The 26890-nt window shown below is 39.1% G+C and overlaps 1 protein-coding gene across 4 annotated transcripts in view; it reads right to left on the reverse strand.

Moving 5' to 3' along the window:
- Window positions 1-26890, reverse strand: part of LOC106088051 (probable G-protein coupled receptor Mth-like 14) — a 73340-nt gene that overhangs the window by 1362 nt on the left and 45088 nt on the right. For 3 of the 4 annotated variants that reach the window (XM_059360469.1, XM_013253344.2, XM_013253345.2), the window contains exons 3-5: window positions 17608-18069; window positions 6705-6868; window positions 6398-6587 (exon numbers count right to left, since the gene is read on the reverse strand). In XM_059360469.1, coding sequence (XP_059216452.1) covers window positions 6398-6587; window positions 6705-6868; window positions 17608-18069 — 816 coding nt within the window. The remainder of the gene's footprint in view (window positions 1-6397; window positions 6588-6704; window positions 6869-17607; window positions 18070-26890) is intronic. The other variant, XM_059360470.1, reaches the window with a different exon arrangement.

Here is a 26890-nt window from a genome sequence, read left to right on the forward strand (position 1 = left end):
TCCAAATTTGGATATCAGATTCGTATCTTATCCGATTTGGCTGACATTTTGCACGAGATGTTTTGTTATGATTCTCAACAACTGTGCCAAGTATGGGTGAAATCGGTGCATAACCTGAGGGCGCAAATTCTATCCGATTTCGCTGAAATTTTGCATGACGTGTTTCGTTATGATGTTCAATAACTGTGCAATTTATGGCTCAAATCGGTTCATAACCTGATATAGCTGCCATAAAAACCGATCAGGGATCTTGACTTCTTGAGCCTCTATAGGGCGCAATTATTATCTGATTTGGGTGACATTTGTACAACATGACCTTCAACATACGTGTCAACATGGTCTAAATCGGTCTATAGCCTAATACAGCTTCCCTATAAAACGATCTCCATATTTTACTTTTTGAGCCCCTAAAGGGCGCAAGTCTTATTCGATTTGGCTGAAATTTTACACAATGACTTCTACTATGATCTCCAACATTCATTTCATTATGGTCCGAATCTGACCATAACTTGATATAACTCCAATAGCATACTAATTATTTTCTTTTATCCCTTCCTTTACTTTGTTTGCCTAAAAAGAGCTCGACAAATGCGATCCATGGTGGAGGGTATATAAGATTCGGCACAGCCGAACTAAGCACGCTTTTACTTGTTATATATAAGATATGTAGGCATGTGATCATTGTTTTGAAATAATGAAATTTTAACTGACTAAAGTTCTTTTTGCTATCAAAATATCTAAAAATATGTTTTTTGTTAGAACTCTGAAAAAATTTATTAAAACAATGGCCGCCATATAAGAAAGAGTAAGACACAGAGTTAGCTCAATAGTGCCTTGAGGATAGGTTACGTACAACGGGCGGTGATTAAGATAAAATTTGTATACATTTTTAACGAAATTTCACTTGCCTGTGGTGAGAGATTTATTGGCAAGTCATTGATTTTACGGCTGGGCAATGCTCTATGCCATAAAAGACCAATTTTTTTTTTTTGGTTGACATTTACCACAGTGGCATCTACCAAGCAAATGGTAGGTCCAACCTATTATTAGTTGACAACCGTGGGTGATTTTATTTATTAATAAAATCTCTATTTGGTTTGAAGTTAAAAATATTTTCAAAAATTTGGTCGAAAGGTTAATTGGTCTGCAGTTTCTGGGATTCCATCCCTTTTTCAGCGGAATTCTTCGACGAATTACCCAGTCAATCATCAATGTTCTGAGCTTAGACGCATATACTACAAAAAGAATTAAATGCAGATCTAAGTTGGCAATTCAAACTCTCTCAGAATATATTTGGATTTATTTCGATGTTTTGATACCCAATTATATTAAAAGCCTTTCAAAAAGCCAAAAGCAATTTAAGAAAAACTTCACAATAAAAGTATCTTGTATCTCGTAAAAATGTGCTGTCCGATTCAAACTTAAGCCCAATGATAAGGGGCCTCCTTTTTATAGCCGAATTCAAACGGCGTGTCGCAGTGCGACACCACTTTGGGGAGAAGTTATTTTTTACATGGCATAGTACCGCACAAATGTCGCCAGCATTAGGAGGGCGACATTTGTGAGGTACTACGAATCCTGCTGAACGCCAGGATTCGAACTCAGGCGTTCAGCATTATATGCGGACACGCTAATCTCTGCGCTACGGGGGCCTCCAATTGAATTTTTAGCCTATCATAAATAAAATTGCAAAATTGTTCATCAATAATACAAATTCCTTTAAAGGACCGATTTCAGCAAATGTTTTAATTGAATGTACAAATTTATTAATTTAACCATGTTTTTAATATTTTCTGTGTAGGTATTTTAACGTTGTCAGCATTTTAACATAATACTAATAGTAATCTGAAAGTATTTGTCTACGACAACAACAACAACAATACTCATCCGGGAAAAACAGCAGATGTCAGTTGTTGGTAAATCAAACTCTTTCAGAGTATATTTGGATTTATTTCGTTGTTATGATACACAATTATATTAAAAGCCTTCCAGTTTCGCACAACTCCAGTATGGTTTTGTGTTATGATCTGTTATGGGAGTTGTTGTTTTCGCACATTTAAAAACTTATTTTGATATGGGTATTCCTTTATCGCGTAAATGTTACTAAACAATGTATGTGCCGTAGAAATTCTTCTTGTATTCTCTTGTACCTGACAGCCATTTGTGTGTTGCTCTAATGATTTTAGTCATTGGCCATACTACCATTTTCATACCGAAACTTTTAAAAATTTGCACTTTACTTGTTTACCATCTGCACTCGTCCGAGCTGATCAATATACTGACTGCTCTTTGCTCAGTCAAAACAAAAAAGGAAACAATTTTGTATATGGGAATGTTACTATAACAGTGACAAAATTTCAAATATTTGCAAAGCCTTTGGGTCTGCTTGGGATTTTTTTTCTTTTGTACGTACAAAGTAATGTGCAATAGAGTGAGTATTTTTGCCAACCATTTTTTATTGGAGGGGGCACAAGAAAATAATTATTGGTCCGCTACACGAATACTTGGTTATGGCTATCGAAGTACATTTGCAATTAAAAAGTTTTTGGTTTTACCGTAGGCTAAAGGGTTTACAATAAACAAATCTAATTACGTTCAATAATACAACGTTTATGGCAGAGCAGAGCAAAGCTTGGTGATAACAGTATTTTTTTGTCGTAAAAGCTTCCCAAACGTTTTATTATTTTGTGTGTAAAGAGTATTTAAACCAATTAATTTATATACATGTGGAAAATAAATCCTAATAAATACCAATCTAAGCATTTTGCGTACAATACCACAAAATTAAGCCCCGTTTTTCAAGACAATATAACCTCTATATGGATAATATGCTATAAACATAGGATTGTATTAATAACTAGCCGAACCGGGCCCGCTCCGCTGCGCCTTCCTTAACTCTCTTATTTCTTTTTAGGGTGGGGGAACTTTGCCCTAAATGTGGATATTGAATTCGTGCCACTGTAGCCTATGCCCGCCTATTACGCTGAAAGCCTGCGTTCGAATCCATCGGCCAAAATTGTAAAAAATTCTCCCCAAAGAGTTGTCGCATTACGACACGCCGTTCGGACTCGGCTATAAAAAAGGTCTCTTATCATTGATAAACTCAACTTGAATCGGGAAGCACTCATTGATGTGGGAGAAGTTTGCCCTTGCTCGGTTCCTGGAAAAGTTTTTACTCTACTCCCAAAGGCCTTTATTTTGAGTCCTATATTACCGTATTGGTAATTATTTCCGGTTTAGGGGGTATTTCGGGGGTGGTCACTTGCCCATTAAAGTAAATATAAGATTCGTGCTCTACTTTCAAAAACATTTCATATGAGCTCCATAATGACATGGTCAGTAAATAAGTTGTGTTTGAGGGTGCGGTGAACCCCAGGGTCTTTGTCCCGAAAATGAATATCAATTACCCGAAAATCAATTAATTTCCACTCTAAATAGCTTTTATATAGTAGGGAGGTATTTTGGGGTGGGGCGGCTCCCCAAACACATGGCTTTATATTATCGTGATTGGTCTATATATCCAAATCCCTTTAATTTGAGCCTCATATTGCTGTCGTCGGTATGTATGAACCGTTTGGAGGGTGTTTTGGGGCTGGACGGCCACCGGCACATTGCCCTTAATATAGATATCAAATTCGTTCTTTACACCCAAATACCTTTGATTTGAGTTCCATATTGCCATAGTTGGAAATGAAGTTCAGGTTAGGGGGTGATTTAGGGCATACCCCCAACATTTGGTTGCGAAATTGGATATCAAATTAGTTTTCTACTCTCAAATACCATTCATTCGAGTCCGATATTGTCATAATGCGTCAATCAAACTTTTTGTAAGGCGTATTTGTAGGAGGAAAAGCGCCACCTAGACTTGAACGCAAATTTTAATGTCATAATTGTAATATACTTCCAAATAACTTTCATTTGAATCCCATATAGCCATGGTCGGCTGATATGCCCATTTGGGGCTATTTTGGGGTGGGGCGACCTCTCATTACTTGGACCTAATTTTTAATGCCATATTTGTAATCTACTGCCGAATACTTTTTATTTGAGTCCCATATTGATAGGAACGTCCAATACATCTGTTTGGAGTAGTTTTGGGGTTAGGGCGGCCCGCTGGGTACTTGGATCAAACATTTAATACGATATTCATTTTCTGTGCCTATCAGTCGACTTTTAGTTTTGGGTGGCGTTTTTGGGGTAAGTGGGAGGGTCAGCCACCATCCGAAATCTTAATATTATATAACCTAAGTTTACTTCCACAAAAACATACACAATCTGTGAAAATTTAAAAAAAAAATTGTCCGAGTTTCATACAGTCATGATCATATGCCCATTTGGGGCGTTTTCGTAATCTACTCCCGAATACCGTTCATTTGAGCCCCATATTGATATGGACTTTTAATTTGTCTGCTTTTAGAAGTTTTGGGGTTAGGGCGACTTCATGGGTACTTGGACCCAATTTTTAATACCATATTTGTATTCTTTTGGGTGGTGTTTTTGGGGTAACTGGGGAGGGTCCGCCCCATCCGGCATCAACAAATTATAATGCCTATTTCTTCTTCCTGACTATATTCGTAATCTACTCCCGAATACCTTTCATTTGAGTCCCATATTGTTATGCTCGTCCAATAAACCTATTTTAGGAGGTTTTGGGACTGGGGCGGCTCCCTTGTTACTTGGACCAAATTTTTAATATAAAATGCGTACTCTACTCCTGAATACCTTTCATTTGAGTCCCATATTGTTCTGATTGGTACACTCTTATTTTTGAGTAGTGCTTTTGGGGTAGGGGAGAGGGACCGCACCCCTTCCGATATCAAAAAATTATATAGCCTATGTTTCCTTCCAGACCAACCTACACAATTTCAAGGTTATCGGTTCAGCCGTTTTTGAGTCAATACTGATCAAACAAACAAACCGACAAACAACATAAATTCATTTTTATATATAAGACTAGCTGGACAAGTTCCACTCCGCTGCGCCTTCTTTTGCTTTCTTTTTTTATCTGAGCTACTGGCACGATCAGGAAATAAGTTCTGTTTGGGGGTGCTGGTACGGTCTTTCACATATTTCGTGCCAATGTAGATATCATATAGGTGTTCTACTTTAAGTACCTTTTGAGCCTTATGTTGCTATGGTCGTTAAATATGTTCGATATGGGGGTATTTTTGAAGGTGATGTGGACCCCGACATATCAGATTCGTGGTAGTCTCAACATTTGAGCACAATATTGTCATTATTGGTTTATATTTCCACTTGGCGGGCTTTGGAGGTAGGACGGTCCCCCTAGATATCCCACCTAAAATAAGGATATCAAATTTCTGTTTTTGAGTTATTAGCCCCACCCATCTCCGACGTCTGGTGTTTTTGAAAATAGGGTAAGGGAAGGGTCCGCCCCACTCTACTCCCAAAAACCACATTTGAGTCCCTTTTTGCGTAATCCCCAAATGTGTCCATTATTATTCATTACCATATTAGGCAAACATGACTGGTTTGAAACGAGGAGTTAAGAGGGCGGACCCAGAAATAATATCAGCATCGTGTCACGATTCAAAATGCACGATTTTGTGTCAAGCATTTTGAAAGTGGCGATCAAGATATTCAGGACAACAGGTCTCATTCATATCCGCAGTAATTAATTTTTTTTTGTATTGGTTATCTATGTACAAAAATCATATTTCATATCTACTACTTGGGATAGCACATTGTTAAAGATCCACAGGTCCTCCTGTGTCTATCCCAATTTAAAGGTAAAAAGCGTACTCTACTTCCAAAAACCTTTTATTGCTGTTCTATTTTATACTGATCGGCCTTCATATATTATTTTTTTTTTGTAGAATGCTATCTGGCATGTCGTTTAATTTCAGTACAATATATTCTCGGTCGTCCTACATGACAGTTAAGTGTTTTCTTTATTGGGAGTTGAGGGTCGGTCTCTCCGACGCTAAGACATAAAAGACAATTGTTTGAGTCCTTTATTGTCGCAATCGATGTGTCTTGCTGAACGGCAGGACGGTAGCACGACCCAGATATTTGAATTTTTATATTGACATTAGACGAACTCTTATGTCATAGACCTCTCAGCCACCAAGGATTTGTATGTCATTTGTATGTTAAATTTGTACTCTGCTTTTAAATACCTTTCATTTGATACCCATATTGCCCAAAGCGGTACAAATGTCCTGTTGGGTGGTGTTTTTGGGGGTGGAGGATCCCCCGACAATTAGGGTGACACTTGTATGCCAAATACATACTCTACTCTTATATACCTCTCATTTGATACCCATATTGCCCAAAGCGGTAAAAGTGTCCTGTTGGGTGGTGTTTTTTATATAATGGGATGGAATACAGACAACTGAAAGTTAAGAAAGATTCAGGTATAATTTAGGAAACTTACTCTTTTTTTACTTCTTCATAAACCGTGATGTTACATAGTGGACTGATATCCACATCTTGTTTTGATGCCAGGGGAATACCTCGACGTTTAAGTTTTTGAAATCCAAAAAATGATCCAGCCATCACAAAAAAACTTAGTAACAACAATGTAGACACTGGGGGAATAAAGTATCTTTGAGACTCCCGAATTGCTAAAGAGATTGCATACAAGAAAATTATTAATTATGCATAAATATTTTTTATATATAACATGCAACAATTTCAGCGATTTTCAAAAGAAGAAGAAAGAAAAATATGAATAAACTTACATTCTGTGTATCCCTGTATGAAATATGATGGCATGCCAGGTAAACCCTTCTGATATGTCAATATAACTAAAATTGAGGATCCAATAAAAGACACTGAGCAATAGCTTCCCATATATAAATATGTTATTAATTGCGTTTTCGGTTTATTAAGGGAAATGTGTATCCTGAAATAAAATTAATTATTAGAGTGAGTACATACTCTGTTAGTCTTTTCACATGAACAGCTGTCAAATACAACAAAAAAAAAAACAAGTAAAAGCGTGCTAAGTTCGGCCGGGCCGAATCTTAGCACTGTGGTAGTCGTCAAAGAAGCGCTGCACACATTTAGGCAAGATTGGTCAATAAATGCGCTTGCAGTGACCATAGAAGTGAAAATCGGGATATATATATTGTATATATATACATATATACTTTGTACAAAAATTAACATGGACAGACATACGGACGGACAGACAGACAAACAGACGGTTATAGCTAAATCGAATCAGAAAGTGATTTTGAGTCGATCGGTGCACTTATCAATGGGTCTATCTGAATTCCTTTTCAGTGTTACAAACACCCACAGTAGGTATAAAATATTGAACATCGTTATATTAGTGTAGGGTATAAAAATATTGATCATCGTTATATTAGTTTCAGCCTTGGCGAAAAGCAGACGTGGTTTATCGGCTAAACAGAAGAAAGGCCGATGGGGATAAATATCGGAACCAAATTCTGCACAACTATCTCTTCTAGACAAGTTCAAGCGGATCGCGAAGGCTCTGAATGACTATCTTGTGTCAGTATGTCTTAGCGCCAAGCCAAGGGGCAAACTGCTACCGCCATGGTGGACCCCAGAACTGGTTGGTCTAAGGAATGGCTGTAGAAAGCTCTTCAACAGGGCGAAAATCACGAGGGCACCACACGATTGAGGAAGGCTCAGAACAAATCCTGGGTGGAATTCTGCAGCTCCGTGGAGGATATATCTGAGGCCTTTAGGTTTAGGAAGATCCTACCCTCGAGACCTATTACGGTGGGATATATCTAGAAGTTAGAGAATATATGGTCAATGTCTAGTGAGGAAACACTAGAACTACTCGTTGATACATATTTTCCGGAAAATTCCCCAATGGACAACGTAGCTCTAGAAGGGTATATGCTTGTCGGGGGTTTTTGGGGAAATTGTGACTGAGCCGAAAATCCTTTGAGCGATAAAAGTTTCGACTCCTTTAATTCGCCAGGCCCTGATTATGCATAAATGGTTGAATTAAAAGCTGTCTCCGACAGATTGGCTCCTTGGCTTAGGGAGATATATTCTGCATGGATCAGCATGTCGTATATACCTGTGGGATAAAGGGACACAAAAGTCATTATCATTCCCAAAGCAGGAAAACCTTAGCACACGAAGCCGAAAGATGGTCGTCCTATCAGTCTGACATCCTTTATGCTAGTACTTCAGAGAGGTTGATAGAAACATATCTAAGGGCAAAGATCCATAGAGATCGCCTCTCTCGGCAACAGCATGTATATAGAAACAGCCTTTCTTGACCTAGGATTCTCTCGCTGTCAAGGAATATACAATGGTAGCATTCCATATACTGAAAGCGCAAAATACCTGGGTACTTTGCTGGACATGAAATTGAACTTCAAATCCAATATTTTGGAAAGGGCAAGAAAGGCAACTCTTGCCCTATACTCCTGCAAGAGCGCTATTGACAAAAGCTGGGGTATTAAACCGTGAGTCATGCATCATCAGTCATGTATATACTGCATTTGTCAGACCTATGGTGCTATATGCTGCTGTAGTCTGATGAACGGCACTTCAAAAGTCCACCTACTGTTCAATACTCAGCCAAAGGATGGCTTGTTTGTGCATAACAGCCGTACTGAGGAAGGTATTGTGGCCAGACAAATTGCTGCGACCACGGCTGAGAGGCTAAGGGAGCTTTCCTTTGGTCATGCGGCGGCGGTCAGCTAAACCAGCAAACAAAATCTGCTGTTTTAAGTACAAAAATCAGCTGAACAAATGTTATGCTATTTTTTATGCTTGCCTGTTACATTTTTTGATTACTACAGACATTTTTTTAGAAATTTTGTTGAAAGAGATGATTTTATTTTGTGGAATATTACTGTAAAGAAGCTACCTGATTTTGCTATTCATTTCGAAATGTGGCTGAGCTCGCTTGCATTTTTTGTTATTGCTCTACTAATGTGTACATGACTGGCATAACCTTTTGTATCAACATTTAAAGAATAAAGATTATGGAAAGTATACATACAGTGGTCATTATAAACATCCACTGATAAACATATTTACATTTGTATTTTATTTTTTCTTCTAACATCTCCTTCAGCCTGCTGTTCTGAAGTTAAAGAACTACTGCTGTAATAGCTACAAAATTAACTACTAGTATTCCGCAAACAGTGTTTGGTAATTTTAGCAAACCTTTGCTATATAACATCGATTTCCATACGAGTGATTCCAACCTGGGCGACCAGGTGGGCTTTGGAGCGTACTCTAAAGAACTTGAACTGGTCATAACGAGAATGATACCCGACCACTGCAGTGTGTATCATGCGGAGATCGTTGCAATTAAAGAAGTGGTAAAATGGCTAATGCCGTATCAACGATTGGCATAAATATCTTCTCAGACAGCCAGGCAGTCAGTAAATCTTCGGCGAATGCATTTCTGAATTCAAAGATCGCCCTTGTTTTGTGAGCATTTCAAAATGATATGAGCATTTCATGATGACATGAAGAGGTCTACCGCTTTGCTGTCACTGGCCAGAATAGACGTCTCAGTCATTGTGTCTGTCACGACAAGTCACTGTCTGATCGGAAAACATGCTTACAGACTGAAGGTTGCAAGTATCGACTTTTGCAGAAGCTGTGAGGACGTCGAAGAAGAAGACACCATAGAACATCTGCTGTGTGTGTGTCCCGCACTGGCAATCGGAAGGAGTTCCACTTTAAGCTCTGATTTCCTTCAGAACTTGTCTGATTTAGCGGGTGCGAACATTCGCAAGTTTTGGGCTTTTTAAAGCGATCTGGACTTTCCAACGGTAGGAACTACAAGGCATCTTCTTTCTGCTGTTCCTGTGGTATCATAATGTACGAAAACGTCTAGGTGAGTCCGATGGCAGACTGCCACTTAAGCCTAACCTAACCTATCTAATAATAATTGTAAAGGTAAAGAATTCCTGGGAACTGGTTATTTCTACTACGCAATGCAAATAAATTGGAGGCTACCGCAGCACAGAGTCTAGCATGTCCGCCAGGGTTTGAATGTTAAAAACATTTTCTCAAATACAATTATTACGAAGTCATTCTATTATTGTAACTATAAAACTTTTTGCTTCAATAAATCTAATCTTACCCATTATTAAACATAACTTATTTTGTCTATAGTAAACCCTTTCTTTCATGGTAAAATCAAAAACTCTTTAATGGCAAAATTTTTTCGATTGCCGCAAAACGATCATTCGTTTACTGGGCCAATATTTATTCTTTTGTGTCTCTTCTACTAGAGAGATGGTAAGTATTTGAGCGTATAGACCAATGATGGGAAAAAATACTCTAATTTTTTCACATTACTGTGTACATTCACAAGAAAACAGCCCCAAGCAAGGCCATGGGCTTGTACATAATTGCAATAGTGGGTTCGTCACACTGAAAAAAAAAAATGCCACGAAAATTTTTCTAATTAAAAACATAATTGAAAATAAAATCGTTTTCAATTAAACAATAAATTGAATCAATAATTTTTGAATTAAATCCGGTTTTTTATCAGTTACAGTCGTGATTGAAATTTAGGCAATTTGTACATATCAATGGTGAACAGCACAACAGGGTTTTGTCAGTTTAATTCCGATTTTTTGTGACGCTGTCGGCTTAAAGCAACATATTTGCTTTTTTCTTTAATTAGATTTGAATAGTTATGGTGATCTTTTGTTAATATAGAAACGGTGACTTTTTGTGGAAAGAAGAAGTGTTGCTTAGTAAAATGTATACAAAACAAGTAAAAAGGCGTTAAGTTCGGCCGGGCCGAACTTTGGATACCCACCACCTCGGGTATATATGTAAACCACCTTTCGTCATAATCGGGTAAAAATGCATAATTTATGCTCCAAAAGCAGCTTTATCGAAATATGGTCCGAATTGGACCAAATTCGACACGGATATTGAGAGGTCTAATAAGTACAAGTCATTGTTCAATTTTGTAGAACAAAATATTGGTCTTTTTGGTAGCCATATTCAAATATAGACCGATCAGAACCATATACTACACGGATGTCGAAAAGCCTAACATAAGTCACTAAGATCGGTCTATATGGCAGCTATATCCAAATCTGAACCGGTCTGGGCCAAATTGAAGAGCGCTGTGGAAGGGCCTAATACAACTCCCTGTCCCAAATTTCGGGGAAATGGACAATAAATGCGCCTTATATGGGTCCAAAACCTTAAATCGAGAGATCGGTCTATATGGCAGCTATATCCAAATCTGGACCGATCTGGGCCAAGTTGCATAAAGTTGTTGAAGAGCCTAACGCAACTCACTGTCTCAAATTTTGGCGAAATCGGACAGTAAATGCGCCATTTATCGGCCCAAAACCTTTAATCGAGTGATCGGTCTATATGGCAACTATATCCAAATCTAGACCGGTCTGGGCCAAGTTGCAAAAAGATGTCAAGGAACGTAACGCAACTCATTGTACCAAATTTTGGAAAAATCGGGCAATAAATGCGCCCTTTATGGGCCTAAGATCTTAAATTGAAAGAACGGGCTATATGGCAGCTATATCTAAATCAGGACCGATTTGGGCCAAATTGAAGTGGGATGCCGACTGGCCTAACACAACTCACTGTCCTAAATTTCAGCTAAATCGGATAATAAATGTAGCTTTTATGGGCCTAAGACCCTAAATCGGCGGATCAGTCTAAATGAACTTAACCTGCTTATGGACAAAAAAGAATTGGTGCAAAGTTTCAGCTCAATATCTTTTACTTTTAAAGACTGTAGCGTAATTTCAACAGACAGACGGACGGACATGGCTAGATCGTCTTAGATTTTTACGCTGATCAAGAAATGTATTCTTTATAGGGACAGAAATGGATATTTCGATGTGTCGTTCTTGTTCTTCGGTGGTGGGTATAAAAATTAGTGATTAAGCATAACCTGAGTGTAGAGAAATCCGAAATAGTCATGTCCTTTGCATCTTAACTAGGTTTTATACCGTTATACACTGATTTAGACCAAATTTGGCTTGTATGTTGAAAGCCATAACAGAAGGCATCGTTCAAAATTTCAGCCGAATCGGATAAAAATTGAGTGTTTGAGGGGCTCAAGACTTCAAATCGGTTGATCGCTACATATGGGAGCTTTATCGGGTTTTAAAAAGACTTGGATACAAGTTTGGATGTAATATCAAAGTCGTAACAGTAGTCAACCTGCAAAATTTTCAGCGAAATCAGATAATAATTACGCCCTCTAGGGGCTAAGTCATATCAGTTGATTGGTATATATGAGAGCTATATCCAAATGTGAACCCATATGGCCCATTTTCAATCCCCAACGACCTACATCGAAGAGAATTATCTGTTAAAAATTTGAAGCCAATTGCTTAAGGCGCTTATATTCATTCTTTGGTAATTTTTCTTTGGATTTACGCCATTGATTACCAATGTGCTCTCAGGAGGACATTTTGCTACAGACAAGCCAACATACATACATTCTCGAAGAAAACATTTTTATGCTTATATTTTATCTTATACTTTTAATATTTTATCATCCTCTTGCAGAGATAAAGAAGGAAATGTGGTAACTGACACAGATAAGATGCTGAGGATATGGAAAAAACATTTTACCCAACTCTTAGTGTCCGACGTTGGTGGCGAAGAGGATACCGCAGAACCAATCCCTGATGATGGTATAGAATGTTTACCTCCTAGTCAGAATGAGGTCCAAGTTGCAGTGACCCGACTAAAGAACAACAAGGGAGCAGGAGCCGACGGGTTACCCGCTGAACTATTTAAGACCGAAGGCAACACGCTGATAAGGCGCTTGCATCAGCTTATATGCGCAATCTGGCTAAAAGAACGCATACCCGATGATTGGAACCTCAGCATACTATGTCCCGTACACAAGAAAGGAGACAAGACGGAATGTGCAAACTACAGTGGAATAAGACTCCTCCTCATCGCATACAAGATTCTCTCGAGCGTACTGTGTAAAAGTTTGAAACCTAAAGTCAATGAGATTGGGCCCTATCAATGCGGCTTTAGTCCTGGTAAATCCACCCTAGACCAGATAATCCCACTGCGCCAAATCCTGGAAAAGATCCGAGAAGGACAAAACACCTACCATCTCTTTGTTGACTACAAAGCCACCTTCGAAACCCCTATACGTTCAATAGTAGTTCAAGCCATGTCTGAGTTTGGTATCCCTGCTAAATTAATAACACTCTGCAGGATGACACTTGCTCATACACGTTCCTCAGTAAGAATAGGAAAGAATCTCTCCGAACCATTGAATACCAAACGAGGCTTCAGACATGGAGACAGCCTATCGTGTGATCTCTTTAATATCTTGCTGGAGCAGATTATACGAAATGCAGATGTGAATATATATGGTACACTAATCACAAGAAAACACATGCTACTCGCCTATGTAACTGCAGCCTTTGAAAGAATCGAAACAGAGCCAGTGAAAATGGGTCTGGCAGTAAATGGAGATAAGACGAAATGGATGGTTTCAACTCCCAAAAAGCCTTGCACTACCGAACAGATAATGAAAATGGAGATAGTTGGGAATCACAACTTTGAGACAGTCAGTAACTTTATCTACCTCGGCACCGCCGTAACCGAAACGAATGACACAAATTTCGAGATTGAGCGAAGAATAATAATGGCAAACAGATGCTACTTTGGACTAAGTAAGCAGTTTAAAAACAACTCCGCCTCTCGACAAACGAAGATTACATTATACAAGACACTGATACTGCCCGTGCCGTTAAATGGTTCTAAAGCATGGGAACTTGTGAAAGTAGATGAGGCAGTGCTTGGAGTATTTGAGAGAAAGATTCTTCGTAAAATATATGGACCAGTTTGCGTTAATGGAGAATATAGGGGACGTATGAACCACGAGCCGTATGAGCTGTATGACGACGATAGCATAGTTACACGCATCAAAATACAACGGCTGCGTTGGCTATGTCCTATTGTTAGAATGGATGAAGAAGCTCCAGCAAAAAAGTCTTTTGAAGGCAAATACGGTGGAACACGCAAACCGGGAAGACCAAAAGCCCGATGGAAGATCTAGTGGTGGGAGACACTTCGAAACTTGGTTTCAGGGATTTTAGATTATTGCAGAAGATCGAGGCGCTTGGAACGCTATTCTACGTTCGGTAAGTGGGACAAATATTCTGTCATAGCCAATTAAAGTAGAAAAGTAAAGAAGAGAAAATATTTTTATCATTGCTTCTTTAAATTCGGTAGTGAAAGGGTTAAATTTAATCTGAATGTTTTTTTTTAATCACGGACGTGATACAAAATTTTCCCATTTCAATTAAAAAATTAATTGATTCAATCATTTTTTGATTTGAATCTGAAAAAAATTTTATTATAAAATGTGATTAAAAATTTTATTTTCTTTTTCATCTAAACAAAAAGTTATTTCAATCAGTTTTTAATTGAATCGGATTTTTAGAGCCAGCAGCACTGTTACCACCGTCCGTTTTTGAAATTCAAACTGTATTGTATTTGCTATACACAGTGCACTCGCGATAATATGCACTAATCGAAGCCAAGCCAGTTCTCTTTTCCCAGATTGTTCATATTTCCAATGTCATCTTATTTCCCTTTAAAATAGTTTTTCCATAGAAAATAAGAGTTTCTTACGTTGAATTTGTTATTTATTGTTTAATAAATTTAAAAAATAAGCGTTTATTTTTAAAAAACAAGTTATGCGAACAAATTTGTGTTTTTGTTGTAATAAAAATAAGCTGTTCATATTTTAAAGCTTTTGTTCACCGAATTCATATTCCAGAGTAGACAATAGAAGAACACAATTTTGATATTTTGGGCTGTTCATATTTTCTATTTTCGCGAGTGCACTGTATAAGAAAATCTCTTACATAAACAGTCTTCCTAATCTTAATTTAAATATGCACATTAATGGCATAACACCTTCTTCAGTGTCGATCCACATATATCATATTCCAGATAAATATTTATCTGTTGGAGTTCTTCCGCAACACATTTAATTCACAATTATACAACTTTTTGCAAGCTATTTTTACCTATTTTAACCTCTCTATAACGAATACTTCTCTGTAACGAAATTTTTTTAAAGCGGAAGTTGAAATTCTCACTCAATCTAATCTCTCTAACTTTTTATTGAAGTTCACACAAAATAAGAGCAGCAAAACAAAGCTCACTCAATGTTGATTATCAACGCACTTGCAGGCAGCCGTACAAAAAAATTAATTTTAATTAAGTTGTGTAGTGATCGGACGACAGACAAGAAAATGGTAAAACGTAAAGGTTTGCCTGGCGAAGAAAATGCCACCTTGTATCCAAGCTTAATGAAGGCTTTAAAAAAAAGAGGGAAATCGGCTAGAACACAAAAACTGTGAATTTCAGAATGTAAGGATGCTTGAGAAAAAAAAGTGCGCTTGAGTTCTACAATATCTCGCCTGGTATCGGGGATTTTCGACTTTTATTTTTGTGAAAACTTTTTGCACCGGACAAAATTTTTAGACTCATCCACAGCCAGTTTAGTAAACAATGACAATTTTGAAACCATCTTCGCCCGAAATGGGTATTTGGGCATTTAAGTGAAGAAAATTCAGGTAGCTTCTATTTTTTGCTTTCCAAGAAGTGCCCTCTAGACCTAGGGCCTTCGAGTTCTGCACATGATATTATTAACACCTCTGCTGTTACCATAAAAAATTTCAAAGAATTATATCTTCCCGCTCTCAGTGGCAGAGTTTTCACTATTTTTACGATTCCCACTGTCAGTTTGTTTATTTTTGCACTTAGGTTAGGTTCCAGTGGCAGTCTGCCATCAGACTCACTTAGACGTTTTCGTCCATTACGATACCACAAGTTCTAGCTCCTACCGTTGAACCATCCAGATCGCTTTAAAAGCCCAACACCTTGCGAATGTTCACATCCGCTAAATCAGATAGGTTCTCAAATAAATGAGAACCTAAAGTGGAACTCCTTTTTCTTCGGTGTCCTCACAGCTTCTGCAAAAGTCGTTACTGGCAACCTTCAGTCTGTCAGCATGTTTTCCGATTAGACAGTGATCTGTCAAGACGGACACAACGACTGAGACGTCTGTTTTTGCCAGTAACAGCAAAACATCCATCTATCATTCGTTGTCCTTCGGGCCTGGTCCTGAAAACTTAGCTTACATGTCGCTAGAGGCATGCCCACAGAATCCAATGTCCCTGGAATGTGTAGGATAGTTCCTAGTCTCGCAAGCTCGTCCGCTTTACAATTCCCTGTGATATCTCTGTGGCCCGGCAACCAGGTGAATTTTGAACTGTTCAGCCATCTCGTTGAGAGATTTGCGAAGTTGAAGGCGGTTTTTGTGTTCCGAAACACGTTCTACAGGGATTTAATGGCTGCTTTGCTGTCTGAAAAGATATGTATGCTAATGGTCGTTATGACATTATATCTTGGCCATTCCACCAGCCCAAAGCCCACCTGGTCGTCTAATTTGGAACCATCCGTGTTGCCACGGATATCGTAGTTCCAGTGGGTTCTATTAGGAATAGTGGTACAGTACTTTCTATCAAAAAGCGGCTCAGGTAGGGTGTAATCCACACTGCCTGGAACGTAGGACACTGTATCAAGAATAACACAGTGTCCGTAGTCGCCACATGGCCAAAGGAAAGCTCCTTTAGTCTCACGGCAGTGGTCGCAGCAATTTGTCTAGCCACAATGTCCAGAGGCATTAGATGTATCACTCAATTCAGTGCATCATCTTTTTAGCTCCACAGATCTTAAGCCTACCGTAATGCATCTTTTAGTAAGTAAGTTATTAATAAACTTTCTTGCGGTAGAGATGATGCCCAGAAACTCCAACTCCTTCATGATTGACGTTGGCTTTGACATTATTGAAAGCACATTCCATATCAAGAAATGCTATCACTGTGTATTCCTTGCCAGCGAGAGAACCCTATATGTAGCCGACTAGGTCTAGAAGGGCTGGTGCAGTGGATTTGTCTTTACTGTGACAGACTAATAGGACGAAAATCCACTTCTTTTTCTGGTCTAGAAGGGATTTATTCCAATCCGCCTTTCTTCGGTTTAGCTGAAGGACCACTTCTGCAGTATTTTCTCCTAACTAATATAGCGATGATCAAAGAAGATGTGGTCATCCAACACTTCCTAGTCGCATATTCTTCCGCTTATATCTTCCGCTTATATCTTCCGATACCTCATGCCTGTTCCTGGTAATAAAGGTCGGTTTGCCCCCTTTATTACAAATCACCAGATTGCAACTTATAATATATTCAATAAGCAGTTCACCCATTTTTGCACTTAGGTCAAATTAAACCTAATTTTGGTCAGTTTTTCTGTAACGATTTTTACCTATGACGTAGTATTTCATCGGCCGCCAACGCTACGCTATAAAAAAGTTCGACTGTATTTTCAAAGTTGTGCACAACACTTTTCTAATACTCATATATGTCACCAGCAATAATGAGGAAATACCTCCACTGAAAGATTGCATTTTCTTAATATGTTCTCGTCGGGATTTGAACCCAGACGTTCTGCGATAGACCGTTATGCACTTAAGCACTTTCGTTAAATAAGGTGAATATTTGAAAGTAATCAAACGTGGATTCAGCAGAGTCCAAAACATTTAAACCTGTTTTTATTATTACATAATTATTATATTTAAAAACTTACCACACATTAAATGATGTATTACAGCAGAGACAAAAAAACCAAAAATAATACGAGAGTATGAAAAATTGAACGGCGTATCCAAAACCTCTCTCGTCTAATTTAAATATATGGACGAGCGAGTATAGAAAATATCCAGTAGCTAGACATCCAGACATAATGCTAAGAGTCATTCCGTGCACTGACTTCAACTCTTTTATTCGAAAATGTACATAAGACACCAAAACAAGGCATGGTATTGATATCAACATCAAAATCGCTACGATGACGATTTGGCTGCGATTAATATGATCCTCCACAGCTGTAATACACACAATTGCATAGGTTGTTCCGGATGAATTTTCTACGTCAATACAGTATTTTTTTTCCACAGAATATGTGTCGTTTGCATAAGGATCCATGACAAGCAAGGAACCATCTTGTACAACTAAGAATAAATCTTCTTCATCGTTATATAGGAAAGATCTGTAAAGCGTTGAATAAGTATGAAAATATCAATCGAAGTATCAATAGAAATAACATCAACGAAGTATTTGAAATGAGTTTTTTTTTTATGTAAGTCTGTAGATAATAAATACCCTTACAGTCTAATAACAATATATTTACAAATGTATTAACCTAAGAATTTAAAAATAATATAATTTTCCTTTTTAAACTTTCTCGATTCTCAGATAGATCTATTCTATCTTTCAGTTGATTAAATTGATAACATAGGTGCCGAAAAGGATCATTATTGGCATAGTTGGTTTTATAATAAGAAATTTTCAAAAGTTAAAAATATCTGGTAGGTCTAATAGGAACGTTGAACAAAATTCGACTCAAAAGAAAGCAGGAATCTATTTGACCACGAATTAATTTAGTCACAAACGTAATGTTTAGCATGGTTCTACGACTTTTGAATGTAGGAAGCTTAATAAGATTTAATCGTTACTCATACGAAGGTAATGAACTTCTGTCCCACCAATTTCGACGGAGACAAAATAGTAGAAATTGTTTTGGAACCGATTCTATTACATCAGAATGAATATTGTAGTACGGATCCCATACCACTGAACCGTACTCGAGATTACTTCTAACTAGCGACGTATATAAGTTTTTCGTCACAGAGAAATCATTAAGTTCTTTACTCCAGCGTTTCATGAAGCCAGGAGCACTACATGCTTTGTTTACAACCATTGAGATGTGTTGACGAAAGTTTAAGCGTTGATCAAGAAGAAATCCAAGGTATTTTAAGCTATAGACTACTTCAAGTTGATTGGATCCCAAAAAGTAGCTAGTTTTATGAGAGGTTATTCTTGAAAATGATATGTGTTTGCATTTGGAAATATTAAGTTCCATAAAGTTCTGGTTGCACCATTTGTAAAGAGTATCAAGGTCATACTGAAGATAACACTGTTCATCAGAGTCTCTCGTTGATCTGAAGATCTTTACATCATCTGCATACATCAAAATATTTGAGTGCTTTAAAGTAAAAGGGAGATCGTTTATGAACAAACAAACGAGCACAGGGCCAAGGTGACTACCCTGTGGAACACCTGAAGAGACAACAATTGATTTGGAAACTGCAGTACCAAATGCAACTCTTTGAGTACGTCCACTCAGATATGATCTGATCCACTTAAGTAAAAATGGACTGAAACCAATAAGATCTATTTTTCTTAACATTGTGTTGTGTTTACTTTATCAAATGCTTTACTAAAATCGGTATATATAGTATCAGTTTGGCAGCGTTCCCTAAAGCTATTGTTGACCAAACAAGTAAATACTAAAATATTTTTTATCGTCGATTTCGATTTCCGGAACCCATGTTGGTAGGGAGACAACATAGAAGAGACTTGATGTGAAATAGTGTCAGTCAAAATTTTCTCTAATAGCTTCGGAATAGCATTCAAAATTTAAATGCCCCTGTAATTAGAAATCTCATTGCGATTTCCGGCTTTTAATAACGGTCTTATATAAGATTGCTTCCACAATTCCGGCAGATATCCATGCTTTAATGAACTGTTGAAAAGTGTGCAAAGGGGAAACGAAAGTTCGAGAGCGCAAGAAAGTTCGGTAAACTATTACAACGGCGCTTTGAATTCACATATTTGTAGAAGGATTTAGGATTTGATTTCAATTGATTTCTAATTATATTCAAATAACTACCATACGCCAATTTGTTTTCTTTATTTTATTTTATATATTTTAACAATGTATCAAACATGTGGTTGAATTCCGTAGCTCTTAACGAAAATCGTTTAGTTAAAGTTCAACTAACGATTGTGTTATTCTCTAACTCCTCGTTAACTGTAATCGTTATTTAATTTTTGAATATGGTCCTCCACCTAACAAAAAAAAAAAAAAACAAAGAAACAAAAAGGCAAAACGATAAAAAGATACAAGTAGGTTTTCTCATCGCCTCAGAATTCTTATTTCAATTGAAAAGAAAAAAGTTCAAAATGGTATGTAAATTGCTAGCGAACCGATTTATTCCTATAAAACTCTTGCAGAATTTTTTTCGTATTGCGAAAAGCACGTCTGCCATTTGATTGATCATCCATATCTAAATAATTTGAGATGAATCCAGTTAGGCAATAGGCATAGTTAGGCAACAACACAACCGCACATAAATTCCCGAGGGCATAGAAAAAACGAACGGAAGCACATGGACAGTGTAAGCAACTTCGCGTGGCTTCATTCGACCGGCTCTTTGTTGTTATTTTGCCTATAGATGTCGTTATTTCACACTTGGTCGAATGTTCGCGTTTTGCTGCCTCTTATACAAAGCCAATTAAGTGATTTCAACTGTGGCAGTGTGCCCATCGCTGCTCTAAAACAGTGGTGGGACAAAACATGCACACTATTGCACATTATTGTGTACTTGTGCAAAAACCTTAAAATTGTGTGCCCACAACAGCTCTAAAGCACACTAACACATGTTCACAGTATTCCCAAGCCCATGGATTTATAAGCATTTAAGTTCTTATAGGCCGTTTATACGGCACATCATGATAGTACTCATCGTGTGTACGTGTGGATTACAGCTTTTGCCAAAAACGGTACATACATTTCTATTTTCTTTGTATTTATTTAATTTTCCATGCTTTCCTTCGCTTTTTTGCATTTATTTTGGACACAGCGCGTTTTCCAATATCTGTCATGTAATGATTACAAGATCATTTTCATTCCGAAAGCAGGAAAACCCTACCACACGAAGGTGAAAGAAATCACCTGTCGGGGCAGCAGCATGCATATTGAAAAGGCAACTCCACTGAAAAGGTCCTTCACGACCTAGTCGGCTACATAGAGGGTTCCCAGCAGAAAATATTGCACCCCCGGATGCAATAGTGTAAGTTAATACTATAGTGACATTAGCATACACATGTGCTTCCGGCATGCATGATTTTTGTGGGCGATGTCCCAATTAAATGCGATTGTTAAAAGATCCAAAGTGCGCTTCTTGTTTAACATCAAAAATGCACCATTAGCACCACAAATTTAATTTGCCTTTTTTATGCAAAGAATAGTTTCAATAAAAACACTGTTTTCTGCGATCAAAGCCCCAAAAACCCTAAATCCCACCTTACCCTAATTTTCAGAAACGCCAGATTTAGGTGGATGGTGCGATTTCAGCGAAATTTTGTGTGCTATCTTATAGTAACCTACAAACAAAAATTTGGTATTAAAATATCGGATGGGGTACTTGGGGGGGACGCCCCACTCAAAAATCTACCAAATATAAATATATACCAACCACGACAATATGGGACTCAAATGAAAGGTCTTTAAGATTAGAAAACTTATCTGATATCCATTTGTCGGACCATTTGGAGGGCCACCCCAACCCCCAATACACCCCTAAATCGGACATATTTATTGACCATGTCAATGTGGAGCTTAAATAAAAGGTATTTGAGTGTAGAATACGAATCTGATATCTATCCTGATGTGGGGCAAAGTGTTTGGGGGGCCCCCCATCCCCGAGAACATACCCAAAGAAGACAAATTTGCGACACGAATGTCGAATGTCGAGTTTTACGCATATACCTGCCATCACGGCCCAAACCTGCGAGGCCCAAGGCCCAAGGGTGAATACAATGCGTCTACCAACGCCCCCACATGTGGTAATCCACACATGAGTACCAATTTGATCCCACGTATTTGGACGTGTTCACCTCCTTGGTTAGGAGCGGAGCACTACCTAAAACTCCTTCCGATCTATGGGTCACGGCACCCGGTTGAAAACGCAACTCCACGCCGAGCTTTTGCTCTACCCGCGATTTGGGTACAAACCACAGCCACCACGTTGCTCCCCACTGGGGCCTCACCATTGTCAGGCTGGAACCAAAGTTCCAGGGGCTCCTGACACCCGTGGTACCAGATTAAAGTCTCCGGTCAGACTTCGTAGCCTTAAAAGACTACTACCAGTTGAACCCCAAACAGTTCCGGACTGGTCACCTGAATGGGAGAAAATCACCCTACGCCGACCTCAGGCAACATACAAGAGTATGCATCAAACATACAGCCAGACAATATACACAAAACACAAACAGGACACGGCAGCCCTCACGGGCTACGCCACATAAATCAGCAACAACATGGGACTTTACAATCAACGCGGCCACCCTCACGGGTGACCGATCACAACCACAACAGCTAAGGGAATCAACAATGGGCAAACACCGCTGCATCAACATGGGCAAGGCAGGTGCCAGGCCATGCCATGCGCAGCACCAAATCACACAGTCGCGCCAGCACAGCAACACCTCGTTATGGATAACTAGCGTGCATTCATACCTCCACTAAGTCTAGTCCGCCTCCTAAGAAATACTTCCCGGGAAAAGGTGGCCAGCCTTGCAACAGTCGTCTCGTCCTCAAGGGCCCTAGTGAAATCCCACACCGCCTCGCTAATCCCCATCGCGCCTAAATCTCTAATGTCTGCATAGTACGGGCATTCTGTCAGTACATGCCTCCAGTCCTCACGTCTCCCACAGTCGCACAAATCAGTCGCGGACAGGTTCCTCTGATGCAAAAATGCATTAAAGGAACCATGTCCCGTCAGTATGAAGCCCAGACTTAGGCCGAAGCCAAAGTCCGGGCGGTCTCGTACGAACGTCGCGTCACGAATAAATTCGTAAGTCACCGACCATTGTCACTGTTCGTCCATCTAGTCCTCCACCTATCATCAAGACGCTCCAAAAGGAGTGTCTTGAGCCGCCTAATATCCCCATCTGCAAGCTCCGAAGCGGTGAGCCAATCCTCGCGCACTAATGGAATTCCCTTTTTCACACTATACAGAACGGCCATAGCAATATGAGACTCAAATGAAAGGTCTTTGGAAGTAAAGCATGAATCTGACATCAATGTTCGGGAAAAGTGTCTATGGGGCCGCCCCACCCCCAAACCGGTCATGTTTGCCGACTATGGAAAAATGGAGTTCAAATGAAGGGTATTTGGGAGTAGACCATGAATCTGACATCAACATTCGGGACCAACTGTCTAGGGGACGTCCCACCACCATAACAACCCCCAAGTAGAACGTATTTGCTTACCTAGACAATTGGGATCTTCAAGACAGTGGAATTCGATATTCATAGTTTTTAGGGCCCATACCCTAAACCGGACATATTTGCTGGCTTTTTCAATAAGGGGTTTAAGTGAATGGTATTTGAGATTAGAAAACGAGTTTGTTATCCAATTTTGAGCCCAATGGCAATATGGGGTTCAAATATATGAGAATAGAGCACGTTGCTGATATATAATATATTTTCAGGGCTTAGTGTTTGGGGGACCACCCCACTCCCAAAAACACCCCTAACTCGGGCATATTTACCGACCATGTCAATGTGGGAGTTAAATGAAAGGAATTGGGGGTAGAGCAAGAATTGGTACCCACTTTCGGGACCAATTTTCTGGGTGTCTACCCCTTTCCTAAAACACCCCATAAACAGCCATTTTTTACAGACCATCGCAATAAGGGGTTCAAATAAAGGTATGTGGGAGTAGAATACGAATTAGATATCCAAATGTAGGACCATGTATTTTAGGCATCACCCCTTTCCCAAAAAAAAAAAAAAATAGAAAGCGTCTGAAATTTATATCAACTAAAATTTACGTAAATTACTACATACGTAATTTACGTAAGAAAGAAAGCTCATATTTATTTTGTTTGAAAACTTGAACAAGTTTTACGTGAGTTTTATACTTCGTGGGCCCTCTTTTAGATGCGGCAGTCTCTCCTAATCATATATTCACTCTTTTAACCAGAATTTGTGTGTCGATTCCCCTGTACAGGCTCACTTTTCTCATAAGGTAGAGTTTAGGCCAGTTTTAGATGAAATTTTCAGTCTTTGGATACTTTTTTCGAGTAATTCTTGATTTGGTCATTCGGACCATGTAAGATGCTTTAAGGGTGTAAAAAACTTAAAACAATAACTTCATTATCATTCTCGAAATCTATAACGCATATTTTTTTAGGTCAACGATTAGTTGAAAATAACATGTGCGTAGATTTTGAAACTTTTTTTTCACACTTGGTTCCAAATAATTACTGAATAAATCAGATAAGGTTTAGATGAGTACGGTTATCCATTTTTTCCACTATAAAAACTATTTTGACAAATCCAGAGCACCCTCAAACCATATAGAGGCAATGTCATGCTTCAGCTGGAAAATATTTTTTTCCTTTCAAGGTCTCATTACTTTTTTCCACATTTTATTGGACCATCAATTGCAATTTATTTGTTTTCAAAGCGCTACAATAGCACCTTAACCCGAATTACCCTGAAGGTTAGGTTAGATTTAAGTGGCAGTCTGCCATCAGGCTCACTTAGACGTTTACGTCCATTGCGATACCACAGGAACAGAAGAAGGAAGACGCTTTCTAGTCCTACCGTTGAACCATCCAGATCGCTTTAAAAAGCCCAGTAACTTGCGAATGTTCACATCCGCTAAATCAGACAGGTTCTCGAAGAAATGAGAACCTAAAGTAGAACTCCTTCTAACTGCTAGTGCGGGACACACACACAAAAGGTGTGCTATAGTCTCTACTTCTTCGATGTCCCTACAGCTTCTACAAAAGTCGTTGCTAGCAACCTTCAGTCTGTCAGCATGTTTTCCGATTAGGCAGTGACCTGTCAAGACGGACACAAGGACTTAGACGTTTGTTCTAGCCAGTGATAGCAAAGCGGTAGACCTCTTCAAGTCTAGATTAGGACACATTGACTTGGAATGCTCACAGCCCCCTCTTTGTGACCATCTATCATTCGTTGTCCTTCAGGCCTGGTTCTGAAAACTTAGCTTACATGTCGATAGTGGCATACCCACAGATTCAAATGTCTCCGGAGTGTGTAAGGTAGTTCCTAGTCTCGCAAGCTCGTCTGCTTTAGAATTCCCTAAAATATCTCTGTTGACCGGCACCAAGAACAGGTGAATTTTAAACTGTTCAGCCATCTCGTTGGGAAATATGCGACAGTCGAGGGCGGTTTTTGTGTTCAGAAATACGTTCCCCAGGGATTTAATGGCTGCCTGGATGTCTGAGAAGATATTTATGCCAATCGTCGTTATGACATTATATCTTAGCCATTCCACCACTACCTTAAATGCAAGGATCTCTGCTTGATACCTTTTAACCTCTTCGATTTGACCAGTTCTAGATCTTTAGAGTACACTCCAAAGCCCACCTGGTCGTTTAGTTTGCAACCATCCGTATTGAAGTCTATGTAACTTCTGTTACCAGGAATATCGTAGTTCCAATCGGTTCTATGAGGAATAGTGGAGCAGTAATTTTTATCCAATATCCTGGAACATCGGATATTGTATCAAGGATAACGCAGTGTCCGTAACCGCCACATGACCAATGAGAAAACTCCCTTAGCCTCACGGCAGTGGTCGCTGCAATTTGGGTAGCCATAATGTCCAGAGTCATAAGATGAAGCATTCAATTCAGTGTAGGTGGATTTTTGAAGCGCCGTCCATCAGACCACAACACCATATAGCATAAAAGGTCTGACAACTGCAGTATATACCCAATGCATGACACGTAGTCTAAATACCCAACTTTTGCCAATGGCTCTCTTGCAGGTGTATAGGACAAGAGTGGCATTTCTTGCTCTTTCCAAAATGTTGGATTTGAAGTTCAATTTCCTGTCCAGCTAAACACCCAGGTATTTTGTGCTATCTGTAAATGGAACATTCTCTCCACCCAAGCAGACAGGTTCCACTTTAGGCAACTTGTATCTCCTGCTGAAAAGAATTACTCTGTCTTGCTGAGATTTATACCCAGACCACTTTCGGTAGCCCACTTTGCTGTTGCACGTAGAGCTTCCTGAAGTATATCCCTTAAAATGCTGGGAAACTTTCCCCTAATCGCATTTCCTACGTCATTACCATACGCCACTTTTACGCCCAAGCCTGCGTAATGCATCTTTTAGTAAGTAAGTTATTAATAAACTTACTCTAAGAGTTTTCTGCAGACCTTCCTTAGACCAACCAACTCTGGGATCCACCATGGTGGTCGCTGTTTGCCCCTTGGCTTGGCAATAATGCATGCTGACACAAGCGATTCATTCAGGGCCTTCGTGATCCGCTTCACCACTATGTCTATATCCTCCGTAGTTTACACTTCTTTTTCAAGTCTGGAAAGGATAGACGTGCAGAATTTGTGCCGAAATTTATCCCAATCCGCCTTTCTTCTGTTTAGCCGAGGGACCATTTCTGTAGTATTTTCTCCAAGACTGAAACTAATAAAACGATGATCAGAGAAGCTGTGGTCATCCAACACATCCCTGTCACATATTCTTCCACTTATATATTCCGATACATAGGTAATATCTAGTACTTCTTGCCTGTTCCTTGTAATAAAGGTCGGTTTATCCCCTTTATTACAAATCGCCAGATTGCATCTTAAAATATATTTGATAAGCAGCTCACCCCTTTCTTTGAAATCCGGAGGACCTTTAGTGCCGCCGAAGCGGCCTTACAATGGTGGAGATTTATCTGTAGAAACCGAATCATAGTCAGGATTTACCAAGACTTCATCCTCACAAGGTTCGTTAGAAGTTGTCATGAAGGGCTTCCGTACGCATCCAGGGGCAGGCGAGAAAGCTGTGGAACCACTCTTCCTCATTACACTGGGCACTTGCGGTGTGGACGATTTCTCCTCAGATTCTTCATTAACTGCTGCTGTCGAAGAACTTTGTGACCCACCCACACAGGGCTTCTTGGGTCCCGTTTCGATGCCACCCCCTCCTGTCTCGATTGTGGCAGGGGGATTTTCAGTCTCCGCCAATCCGCCAGACTTTAG

This window comes from Stomoxys calcitrans, chromosome 1, assembly GCF_963082655.1.
Source record: "Stomoxys calcitrans chromosome 1, idStoCalc2.1, whole genome shotgun sequence".
NCBI classification, from domain to species: Eukaryota; Metazoa; Arthropoda; class Insecta; order Diptera; family Muscidae; genus Stomoxys; species Stomoxys calcitrans.